The sequence below is a fragment of the Dromaius novaehollandiae genome, chromosome 13, assembly GCF_036370855.1.
Source record: "Dromaius novaehollandiae isolate bDroNov1 chromosome 13, bDroNov1.hap1, whole genome shotgun sequence".
NCBI classification, from domain to species: Eukaryota; Metazoa; Chordata; class Aves; order Casuariiformes; family Dromaiidae; genus Dromaius; species Dromaius novaehollandiae.
The window spans coordinates 19,878,156-19,890,165 of record NC_088110.1 but is presented as its reverse complement, the minus strand read 5'-3'; the positions used below and the strand labels follow the sequence as shown (position 1 = coordinate 19,890,165).

The 12,010-nt window shown below is 46.8% G+C and overlaps 1 protein-coding gene across 2 annotated transcripts in view; it reads right to left on the bottom strand.

Annotated features, from left to right (window-relative positions):
- The window catches only part of CMIP (c-Maf inducing protein), a 140,798-nt gene extending 139,365 nt beyond the window's left edge, over positions 1-1,433 (bottom strand). The window contains exon 1 of one of the 2 annotated variants that reach the window (XM_026092579.2): positions 367-1,433. In XM_026092579.2, the coding sequence (XP_025948364.1) occupies positions 367-663 (297 nt within the window). In that variant the 5' untranslated portion in view covers positions 664-1,433. The remainder of the gene's footprint in view (positions 1-366) is intronic. The other variant, XM_026092580.2, reaches the window with a different exon arrangement.
- Between the last annotated feature and the right edge of the window lie 10,577 nt (positions 1,434-12,010).

Below are 12,010 nucleotides of genomic sequence, written 5' to 3'. Positions count from 1 at the left end.
AGAAAAAGGCTGTAATTACAAAATCAACCATCGCTAGGATTATAAAGATGAAAAAACAAACCCACACGGCATTTCAGGATTCACCCAAACGCAGCCCCCCCACCCGCACATCCCCCTCCCCACACACACCTCAGGGGGAGGGACACGCTTGGGGAGCGCTCACGAGCGGCAGCCCGGCACAAATTGCCACAGAGAGCCCGCATTTCCCTCCGAGTTGTCCTCCCGCACACGCGGCCGCCCCGCGCCGGCCGCCGCTGCCCCTCAGCGCCAACGGCCGCGCGCGGCACAACCAACGGCCGCCGGCGGCCCCTCAGCGCCAACGGCCGCGGCGGCCGGGCCCCCACCGTCGCCGGGCCCGGTGCTTACCGTGGCCGAGGCGACGCTGTTGTCCGCCAGGGTCAAGTGGTGCGGCTCCCACCGCCGCAGGAACTTGGAGGTGAGGATCTTGCTGAGAAATGTCCGGGGGTGCCGGATGACGCACACCTGGATGTCCCCCTCCTGCAGCAGCTTGTACCTCATGCCGTTGCAGTGGAGCAGCGCTCGCCGGCACGGAGCAGCACCCATTTTATTCCCCTCCGTCGCAGACATTTCACCCAGCAATGGCTTGCTCTCCTCTATCTGTCTGTGATCGCTGCCCCCACCAGAGCTGCCGTTAAAATCCATAGCAGCCTGCGGGTCTGTATCTTGCTTAGCGCTAGCCGCCTCGAAGAGGAAGGTTTCTATAGGTAGGAGAGCTAGCTAGATAGATAGGTATTTTAAAAAAAATAAAATCCAACCCCACACAGCAGATTAAAAAACGCTGAAGGAAAAAAAACTGTCAAGGAAGATGGGGGAAGGGATTCAGCCACAAGGGGAAAAAAAAGAAAAAATAAAAGAAAAAAGGGGAGGGGGGAAAGGGAAGCGATAAAAAAGATCCTTATTCAAACTTCAAAATCTGCCCTCCGGCGGGCGCCCCGCTCCGCTCTGCCCGGCTCCTCCGGCGGCTCTCAGAGCGCCACATCCATGCTGCCGGGCGGCTGCCCGCGGAGCGGAGCGGAGGGTGGGCTGGCGGCGGGGGCAGCAGACAAAAGCCGGCGGCGGGGGCTCCTGGCGGCGGCGGCGGGGGCTGCGGGGCGTCCGGCCGCGGCTCCTTCCTTCCCCCCGGGGCGTGTGCGCGAGTGCGTGCGGCGGCGGGCGCGTGTGTGCATGTATGTGGGTGCGTGTGTGCGCCGCTGTGTGCCTGCGTGGGGACGGGGGCGCGCGTGGGGTGTGTGTGTGTCCGTGTGTGTGTGTGTGTGTGTGTGTGTGTGCGCGCGCGCGTATGTGTGTGTGTGTGTGAGTGCGTGTGTGAGTGTGTGTCCGTGCGCGCCGCTGCCGCGGGAGGAGGAGGAGGAGGAGGAGGAGGCGCGCGGAGAGAGCGCTGCCGAGAGACTCTCGCCGGCGCGGCTCCGGCCTCACGCGATTGGCTCCGGCGGGGTCACGTGCCGCCCTCCCTGACGTCAATGGCCGCGGAGCCGCCGAGGGCAGCGGCGGCGGCGTGAGGTGCGCGGGAAGCGCCGCGGCCCCCGGCCGTTGGGCGGCTCAGCCTGCCCCTCCCCCCCCGCCCGTCTCCTCACGGCTGCGGTGTCGTCGCGCGGTGGTCGTCGCCGTCCCGGGGAGGGAGGCTGAGGCCGAGGCCGGCGGGGCCGCGGGGGGCTGGGGGCAGCGCGGCCCCCGGCGCGCAGGAGGCCGGGGGGAGCCGCCCGGAGGTGTGCGCGCACCTGCGCACCCGCGCAGGCCGCCCGCTCCCTGCCTGCCTCGGTGCGCGCCGTGAGGGGAGCCGCCGCGCGGCGCGGGCTGGGGGGTCTCTTGGAGAACGGGCGGGGGGAAAGGCGATTTTTGGCTCGGTGAATCTCCCTTTGGCGTGGCCCCCGCGGCGGGAAGTGGCCGCCTCGCCCTGGCGGCTGCGGGAGGCGGGCAGCCCCGAGCTGACGGCGCCTCACGGGCTGAGTTTTGAGCATCTTCGGTGTGCGGTGGCTCTTGTGCAACCATTGCTGAGAACAGCAATAAAGCTCCCAACCCGCCACTCGCTGCAGCCCCGGTGGTGTTCCCCTCCCTCCGGCTTTGGGAAAGTACGGGGAGCTGAAACGCTGCCCTGGAGCACCCGTCGGTGCGAGGGTCCCGGACGAGCGGGGGCACCTAGGCAGTACTGCAAGGAGCAGGGGGTTGAATATCCTCCAGTAATCCAAGAGGCAGAACAGTTATTTAAGAAAAACAACAAAAAAAGCTCCCTTTAAGACCTTTAAACTGTTTAACAGCTCTGTAATGCTGTGTGCAATATGGATGCCATACAGAGAGAGATGATAAAATTTATCCACATTTTTTCTTTTTTTTTCCCTCCCTCAGCTGGCAAAGGTAGTAATGGAACTCAGATCTCATTTCCAATTTCCTGATTTGAACAAGCAGGTTAGGACCAAAAAAAAAAAACTACATTGTATAGAATACATGTAGGTGCCATTAAACTGTGGAACTCATTACACTGGCTATTGCTGAGGTCAAGAATTTAGAAGGGATTTACAGGGCTGTTTTACCTGCTGCTAGCAAAATGTTTAGAGAAAGTATAAAACCTCATATTTCAAAGTTTAAACCCAGCTCTAATTTAGGGAGACTGGGAAAGAGATGGTACCCATGACAAGCAGATTATTTCCCAGACTATATCTGCAGCTGAGTCTCTAGCAGCTTCTTTTAGTACAATAGTTCTCAAATGAGAGATCATGATGCTGAGAGAGGTGCCAGCAGTTATGACTGGAGTCATGAGCCTGCCCTACAGAAAATGCTTTCATCTGATATTCATGGTAGTATTTAGAGTCACACGAATTATCTGTTTGAGAGGTGAACTGTCACTGGAAGGGTCTGGGAGTTTTTGTCACAAAACCTTTTGTACTGAGTGCTCGCAAAGAGAATACGTGACTAGATGGACCACAATCCCTGTGACGATGTCCATCACGTGTTAGGTTACAAAGCAGTTGTGCTGAAATAGGCATGCATTTGACAAGAGAATTGCTATTTAAACACTTTCAGGAAGATTTTAGTAACACATCAATTACTTATCAAATTCTATGAATACTTTTGTTGGATGTTAGCATCAAAATTATTTATAAAAACCTAGGAAGTCTGCAGAGTACTCTCAAGTGCCAGTTTATAGTATGATGCACTGAATTACGCAATTTGGCTAAGGTTAGAAGAAATATACTCATTTAATGACATAAATGATACAACCAATGGTAAGAAAAAATTCTTTTGTATAAAGCTCTTTTCAGACTGACGCTATCTCATAGCACTGGTAATTACTTACCTTCTGGTCTTAAGCAAACTGACTGGCCATTATGCACTAACCATCACAAGCAGTTCCCACAAAGCTTTGTATACCATACTACTGCTAGAGATGAATGATACACACATTACACTGAAATAAAATCAGATCTACTCATACCTGTAAATAACGGTGAACCTGCAGTTAAAAAAGAAAAAAACTTTTAAACTAAATTTTAAAAGGACACCTTTATTTTGATGTAAGCTTTTTACTGCAGGAGCTGGCAGTTTCTGAGAGTTCCTAGGATGCCTGGTACAAGGAAGACCTGTTCTTGTTTGACCCGAGGCACTGTTCTGGTACAAATAGTGACAATAGCAGGAGTATTCGCACACACATGACCTGTACCAACACTTCAGTAAGTGTGAACTGCAACCAATGTAATTATTTTGGTGAAAGTCTGTGTAAACTAGCCACCTGTTCAAACCACTGCTTTAAATCTACTGTAATTGTCATCTCTGACAGCTGTTTGCTAATGGGGAGACTATATATAAAAAGTCTGGTGATTTCAAGTGAATTTCCTGGCAAATTAGCACAGATGTTTTGAATGCACATTCCGCAGGAGGTAACAAAAAAGCAAAGCTGTATATGGTATATAGCCATCAACATACAAGCGTTACCTGAGAGGATCCATACCTCTGGAAATTCACAGTCTGGAAGTGTTGAAATCCAGCAAGATATTACAAAAGCACAGCACACCAGGCAGTGCCACTGCTAGCAACCCTTGTCAAGGACAGAGGTCCAAACCCTCAGAGGTACTGAGCGTTTGCAGCTCTCACTGAATTTACTCTCTCAGGGCTGCAGGTGTTCTCTCTGAAGTAAACTCAGCACATAAAGATATGATCAAGGTAGGAAATTTCACATTGCCTGCCAGAATGGGGCAACCAAAAACCCTGTCTAGACAAGTGAAATTGAAACACTCTGTTTGCTGCACAACCTGCTGAAATGCATTTTACCTTCCAGGGTGCAGCAAATGGGTGCTATGTGACCCAAGGCTGAACACAGTAAAACTAGTACCCCTTCTCATATCCCATATAAATTACACCAAGCAGAAGGTGGATGAATTGCCTTTCTGGCTTTGTGTTTTTCCAAACTTCCTCTTCTGGCTCCATGCAGCCCTGTAGACACTTCAGGTATACGTGCTTGGCTATATTTCAAAGTGATGCTTGGGGGCTCCAGCATTTTTTTTTCCTCCTAGGAATCTAATTTTTAAGAGCAAACACAATCAGAATTTTATCTTGAAGGAGGGACATACTTTGTTTATATAATAAACACTGAGGAAATAATTCATAATGAATAGCATCTCAATGAAAATGTACATCTTTAGCTACTCACAAGGTATTCATGGGCATGCTATCAATTTTGAATAATTCAGAAATTTATGAGTTTGTCTGTGAAACACTTCATTTCCATGCTGAACAGTCCCAATAATTATTATGCTTAAACATTTGCCAGATGCTTAGAACAGAAAAAAAAGGCTTTGGAAGTGAAAATTGAGTGGTTGATTTATTATTGTTGATATTACTACCAAATGGAAGCTCTACCTAAGTCAGGACCCATAGGTACAGGTCAAATTTGGAAAGGGAGAAAGAGAATTCTCTTCTGCAGAAATATCAGTGTAATCAGACCAAAACAAGAGTTTTGGACTAACAGGGACAAACAGGGACGCTGGCGGAGGTGAAGGCATTTCCTCCTGATGAGAGGTCAATGGTGGAGAGACCTAAGATCCGCCTGCCAGTCCAGGGCCCGGTTCTTAAACTTTGCCGTCTCATTTGCAGTTCTTTTTATCTTGCTCTTTTTTTCTTATTCACTCCTATTTTCCTTTAAATGAGATTTTGTAAATAGAAGTATCATTTACTGAAAGAGATTGTAGACTGGAAAAATTGGGATATCCCCACCATGCAATTTTAGCCAGAGAACTGGCTCTGGGTCAGAGATAGAGAAGTAGATTCAGACTTCTTTTTTCCTCCACCTCAAAGCGAGTTAGGTTGTGATCTGTATTAGAAGCAAGAATATTCATCTGCTCAGTTATAAGCCTGTAAAACCAGGAAGGCCCATAAACACAGCCATTTGCAAATTCCAGCTGGGACTCCAGTCTCAAAAACCACACTTTTCCTGCCTTTCCAATATTTCGTCTCTTGCCTGTCTACACTCAAGGCCACCAAGTGTTCTGCAGGAGGTCCCTCCTGGGTGCCAAAGCAGAAGCACTGGCAGTTAAACTTGGTATCACCCATTTATAATCATGTGTTAAAACAAAACCAAGGTGATATTCTGAAGGAAAAGAAGACAGGACATTAATAGGTACTTCTCAATGCCCATAACACAGGTTGTCTAGGAGAGGGGGCTTGGAAAACCCTCGAGAAAGCATGTGAGATGCCAGAACCTACGCAGAAGAGAAGTGTTGCCTAAAGGCACCTTGCATGAGAGTAAATCCATGCAGTGGGATTAGATGACACTCTAAACGAGGGGGGCGAAGGAGCAGCTGTGGCAAGGGCCAGATACGGATATTGAGATGTCTCAAGTACAGGGGAGAGACCACTCTCCCCAAAGGAGATTAGCCCCAGCTGGGTTTGTCATACACTTTCAAAGGGGGAGAGGAAAAAAGAAAAAAGGAATAAAATAAGCCCTTACTCCACCTTTGAATTATTCCTAAATTATTTTACAGAATGTTAGAATATTAACAGATGTTCTAGTAAACTCTTTCCCTAGTCCAATCAAAGAGGCAGAAAAGAAATCTGCTTTTACTGTCTCTCACTGAAAATTTCTCTCAGAGGCTGTACGGGCCTACCACATTAGTGCTTTCTGTTAAAAAAAAAAAAAAAAAAAAAAAAAAAGCTGCTATTGTCTGGTCAACATGTCCCTGAGAGACATCTGTACAGAGTTGTGAAATACATTTTTTTTTTTCCAACCAGAGAAGCGAGCACCAGGAATTCCCAGCTTGGATTCACTATCCGTTCAGCTTCTTATATGGCATTTGTGCCTCTGATATTTGAATCCTTGATGCATATTACAGATAATGGAGCTTTCTTGCCTTATTCACGAGGTGCTGTGCGCATTTTGGGATTCATTAGTCAATGCTTGTAAATTGCTGCTGTTGACTCAGAGCAAATTCCTGCTATCAGACTCACTAGTCAGCTCATTTTCATAACAATGCTGCATTGTTAAAAATACTTTAAAACTATTCTGTGGTGAAACTGGGGAATACAACAAATTTGAGCAAACATATAAAACATAAAAGAGATGCTGCATCAATAATGCTAAAAGGCCTGCGATTGTTCATTGCCATTGTGTCAGGAGGATCCATAAAACTCTGGGAAACAGAATTGTTTCCCAAAAGGAATGGTGGACATTTAAAACCTAACTAGATAAAGCTTTTTTTAAAAAAAACACCCTATAAGGAGCAGTTTCATAGACACTTTATGGGAAAGAAGAGCTTGATTAGGGCACCATTCGACCATAGATACTTACATAAAATTAAGATTGCATTTACCAGCATCTCTTCCTTTTCCCCAAATTTCTCATCACTCACTGTCTGAACCTATTTTATTTTGGAGGAAAGCTTCACAGGTAGAATAGTAAGACGGAAAGTCAGACTTGGATGTGAACTTGTAAATCTCAGTCTCTGACATTCCAATTTCTACTGTTACCAGCACTACTCAGTCACTGTGTTCCTGCTTTCCCATCTGATACACATTACATTAAAGGGCTAAATGCACTCCACACAGACTTTAGTGACAAAGGTATTTTTGATTCCTTACTGGCGTAACGCACACTTGTAAGGGTGCAGAAATCATACTTTTTTCCCACCTGTTATCATCAGATGTTCTGATACAGGACTATGTGGGATGAAGCCGATGGCATCGATTGCTAGAAGCAGCCTGCCATCTGCTGCTCTGAACAGCACTCCAGTCTGACTCCTACCTGCTGTGATACTAGTACATTTTGTAAGGATGAAGCACTGTACAAAGGAGGTAAAATACATCTGAATATAAGGAACAGTAACAGACTTGCTGGGGTGAAGGAATTTATTTAAGCAGAAAGAGGAAGTCTGAAGTCTATAATCTCAAGTCTAAGTCTGAACTGGACACACAGAAACACGGAGGCATCTAAAATAAACAGACAAGTGGATAGGAAGGAAGCAGAAGATACAAAGGGAGGGGGAAAAGCCTGAAAGGTTTTCTCTGCTTTACTGTACCCTATCAGTGCAGCTAAGATATCAGCTGTCATCCCCACACATTTACCCCTAATGACAGCAGTCATAAGTCTCCACCAACCTCTGCCTTTTTCTAGGGCTACCAACATGCCCAGGTGTGGGAAAATCCCTGGAAAAAGAGCTCCCAACAAACCTTGTCAGGCTCCCATCCCTTTTTCCTTTAGTGCTTACTTCTGTCAAGACGTATGTAAAAAGCTTTCATTGGGCTGCACTTGGTGAAAAGCCACCATTTCTGTTAAGCTGTTTGCATTAGTGTTACCTCATCCTCCCACCCCCCAGCTGATATTTGCTGTTTCATCAGTAGGTTACGTCCTACCAGTCATTCGAAACAGTGCGTGCTCTTCAGTCCAGAATGCACTACTAGGACTTAACACTTATAAAATATCTTCATAACGCAAATAAGAATTAAAACGAAGGGAAAAGGGAGATCATGCAGAGCTGTAAACTTGTCATAGCAAGGTGAAGTTTCTCCAAAACAGAGGAGAACCAACTAAGAAGGAAAAAGGTAGTCCAAAAATCAGGGAAGTGTATTTTCATTCACTGAAACAACACAGCAGGGAAGTGAAATCAGAAGTGGAAGAAATGCTGAAGAACTTAGATTATTTTTGAAAAGATCAGGAAAAAAAATGCAGAGTGAGAAAGAGCATTAAAACTATTAACAGGATTAGTATCTTCAAATTCACTGGTGAGGAACTGTCATGGAGCAAGAAAAAGAAGATAAAATAACATCCTTATTTCTTGTTTTTATTATTAAACTCCTGTGTTACGGTAACTTCAATAAAGTATCTTACACAAAAGGCAGATGAAACTCTCCCAACTGTCCTCAGTCATTTTCCAACATAACCTTAATATGAGCAGGGTTAAAAGTTGAAGTAAGAACTACCATCCAATGACCGTGCACATCATCTAGTGCTCCTGGCTTGTTTGTGCAAAGCACCTTATGCAAATATGTAAGATGGTCCCTGGCCTAAGAAGTCTAAGGAAACAAATATAAAGGACAAAAAAGAAGCATCAGTTTAGCATTCTGTTATCTCTCACAGTTTTTATATTCCCAGATACAACTAAAAAAATTGGTTGTTTGGGTGTGCTTTGGTAACTACACACCTTAATATATTAACAATTTCCACCTGTCCCTCAGCTGAGCATGGCTGATTTCTTGGAACTATAACATCCTTGGAGGCACCACAGTCCAAGGGGGAACAGCAAGTAAGGGAATGGCAGTGATTCGCTTAGGACAGTCCCCAGATGACAAGCGGCAGAGCAAGAAGATGACACTGGAGAGTTCTGTGAAGAGAGCAGATGGTCAGTAATGGTGGCTTTCACCCACATGGACAGACTAGCTATATAGCTAGAATAAATGCCTCAAACATCGTAACCAGAAAAAGAAAAGGGGGAGAAACAGACAAAGAAATGCATGTAGCTTTGGTAATGCCCAAGGCTGTGGCTGACCACAAAAATCAGAATTTCTGGGCTACCACAAGATTGCAAAATGGAGACATTTTCTATGCTGTATCAATTTGCCTTCCAGTGTATAAGGCTATTCTTTCATAACATGAAAGCAGGAGGCTAAAAGGAGTACATCTTGATCAAGCTTTTCATTGACACTGTGGAAAACTTGAAGATGCAACGCAGAAGAATATAAGATCACAGAAGAAGAATCACCTATCCAGCACAAGCTCTTGAGGCCTTTAGTAGGACTTTGAGAGCACGAGGGATGGTACAGCTGTCGGTGAAAAACAACTTGCGAACCGGTTAACCCCACCAGCAAATTGCACCAGCGCAGGTATCAGTCGGCGTTTGTTTACCACATCCACACAGGTGACGGGAAGAAAGGGAGGAGCTGCGGGCGCCGGTCCCGGCAAGGAGCGCTCTGTGGGGTCGGGCTGGGCTATCATCATCAACAGCGGCAGGAGGAAGGCATCGTGCGCGCCAGGTCTTGCTCGTGAGCACACCCGGCTGGGGCTCGGCCTCCCAAAGATCAGAACGGTTCTAAACAATATCCAAATTTTAACAGTGGGACAAGGAATGAAGAAACTGTTGGGTGAAGTTAGTGGGACTGATGTACCACGTGGAAAGGGGCAAGTAGAGGTAGCAGAATTGGTTTAACAGGGAGTGTTTAAAGGCATCGTATCACACAAATGATAATTTGGTATAAGCATACTGAAGATTTAGGTGAATCCCACGATTCAACATCATCTGGATATCATATGGAGATTACAGTTAGCTTAGCAGTAAGCGGGGGTAACCAAGTACCAGCCATGACTGAATTGCAGTATTTCCTAGTGCCCCTCACCCCGAGGACTGTGGGCGTTCAGGGAGAAGTGTAGTCAATAGAGCAGGTGCTGTGTAGCTGCAGTTCTGGGAATAATTCTTCACATGAATGTACACAAGAAATACAGTGATCCATTTCCTAAGCCGCACAGGATACAGCCCGCTGGGAAGGAAGCCATTTCAAGGTCAAAGAACCAGCTCTGTGTTAATGGATTTGAGCACCTGTAAATTAATATCCAAAGGAGAGTTATGGCAATCGTGGCAGGCTCATTAGTTTGTTTTCATATATTTAAGAAAGAAAAAAGGAAGGCAGGGGCTACCCAGAGCAATCAAAAGCAGGAGTTAGGGATGCAATTCCTGGAATCACTCATCGCTTGGGAACACAATGATTTTGGGAAAGACTGCTATGCTGTTTTCACACTGATTTTGATTATGGAAGCAGATGGGTTAACACTTGGCGTGCAGCAGCATTTGCCATTTCTTAGGATAGGCCGATTAATCCAAAAAAGTGAATAAAGAGGTATCACCTTTAATATCTGGTGCTGCTACTGCCCCTGCTTTTCCAAAATACTCTCCGGTGGGCATTTAAGTGTTGTTTTTGTTCATCCACCAGCAAAACTGCAGCCTTAACCCATCTGCCTGTCTCTCTGTGTATATATCTGGGTAATTTAATAAATGCTTCTGGGTGTTGATTTACGTCACTGTGTCTCTGTAGAAGCCTGTCTCTGTGAGCACGCTGTTGGTTGTCTGTGAGCGTGCATTGTTCGTGTTTTGTGTGTATATGTCTGTGCCTCTCTCTGTGTCTGAATGTGGTTTTGTTTAAAAATTTTCCCTAGAAAAAGCAAGGAGTCAGACATTTCATGAGGTTGTTAGTTAAAACCAAGGAAAGGAAGGAGGAGACAGTAATGGATAATTTACTGAGAAAAAGGGTAGATTTGGCTACAGTTAACGATCTGCCTCAGTGTGGGAGATGGGGGAGTTTATTCCACACATTAAAATGTCCCAGGAGAGGATCATATAGATCATGCTGGAAGAGATGGGAACAGTAAATTATCTAAAGGCTGACAAAGCAACGGAGCCAGATATAATCTGATCCGGAAGGATGGAAGCAGGGAGGGAGAACCTTCCCAAGGTACACCCGAGATTCCCTTGGAAACTGTAAGAGTTAGGGAAAATTATTTCTAACCTGTATTAATGAGGTAGATCTTTGGAATATTGGATTAATTGAGGGCGGTATAAGCAACGGGACGCAGGGCACCTCACGCCTGTAAGCACGGGGCAACAGCAGTGACCAGAGCCTGGCTACCAGACATGTTCCATCTGGAGCAAGAAAAAGATCATTCCTATTTTGGAAGCTGGTACACGTCCCAGATAGCTCGCTACAGAGTTTTCTGCACCCATCCAATGGATGTGTCTTGCTACGCCAGAAAGTATCGCAAATTTTTGTCACTGGCAGCCAGGTTTTCGAAGGACAGCAATGCTGCTCCCACCTAACTTGCATTGGCACTTGTTAACCAGACGCTGTGAACACAAAACCGTTTGCACGTGGAAGTGCTGGGCCCTCCGTGGCGTTTTGGCTACGATCCAGTATAGTGGCTGGGAAGCACCTGGGACATCTGCTATAGAGCCTCTGTTTGCAGAGGGACGGATTGACTCTCGCACCATTATACACAAATAACGTCAGCTGTGGCTGTCACGGGTATTTCCTAGGTGAGGTGAAAGAAACTGAAGAACTGACGTCTTAGCTCCTGCATACAGTCCTTGAAAACACTGCCTAATGAAAATATTTACTGCAACAAAATAGTACCCCTTGGTGCAAATAAAGAAAAACATGATTCAAATCCTGAGACAGCTGGAGATTTACAAACTAGCTTCCCCGTCGAAATTCACGCTAACATAAACCCTTGGTGATCATGTCCATGCTTATTCTTTTCCGGACGGTTCCCAGAGAAGCGTCCCCTAATTTGATGTCCTTCAAGTAAGTCCTTTGCACACGCCGTTACCAGCCGCCCCGCTACGCTCAGAAGCAGCGTCCCCCGCGGGTGCCGGGCGCGCGGCCGTGGTCCCGCTGCCTCCGCGGCGGCGTGTCGTCCGGGGCTACGGCGTGTCGTGTCGTGTCGTGTCGTCCGGGGCTACGGCGTGTCGTGTCGTGTCGTGTCGTCCGGGGCTACGGCGTGTCGTGGCGTGTCGTGTCGTCC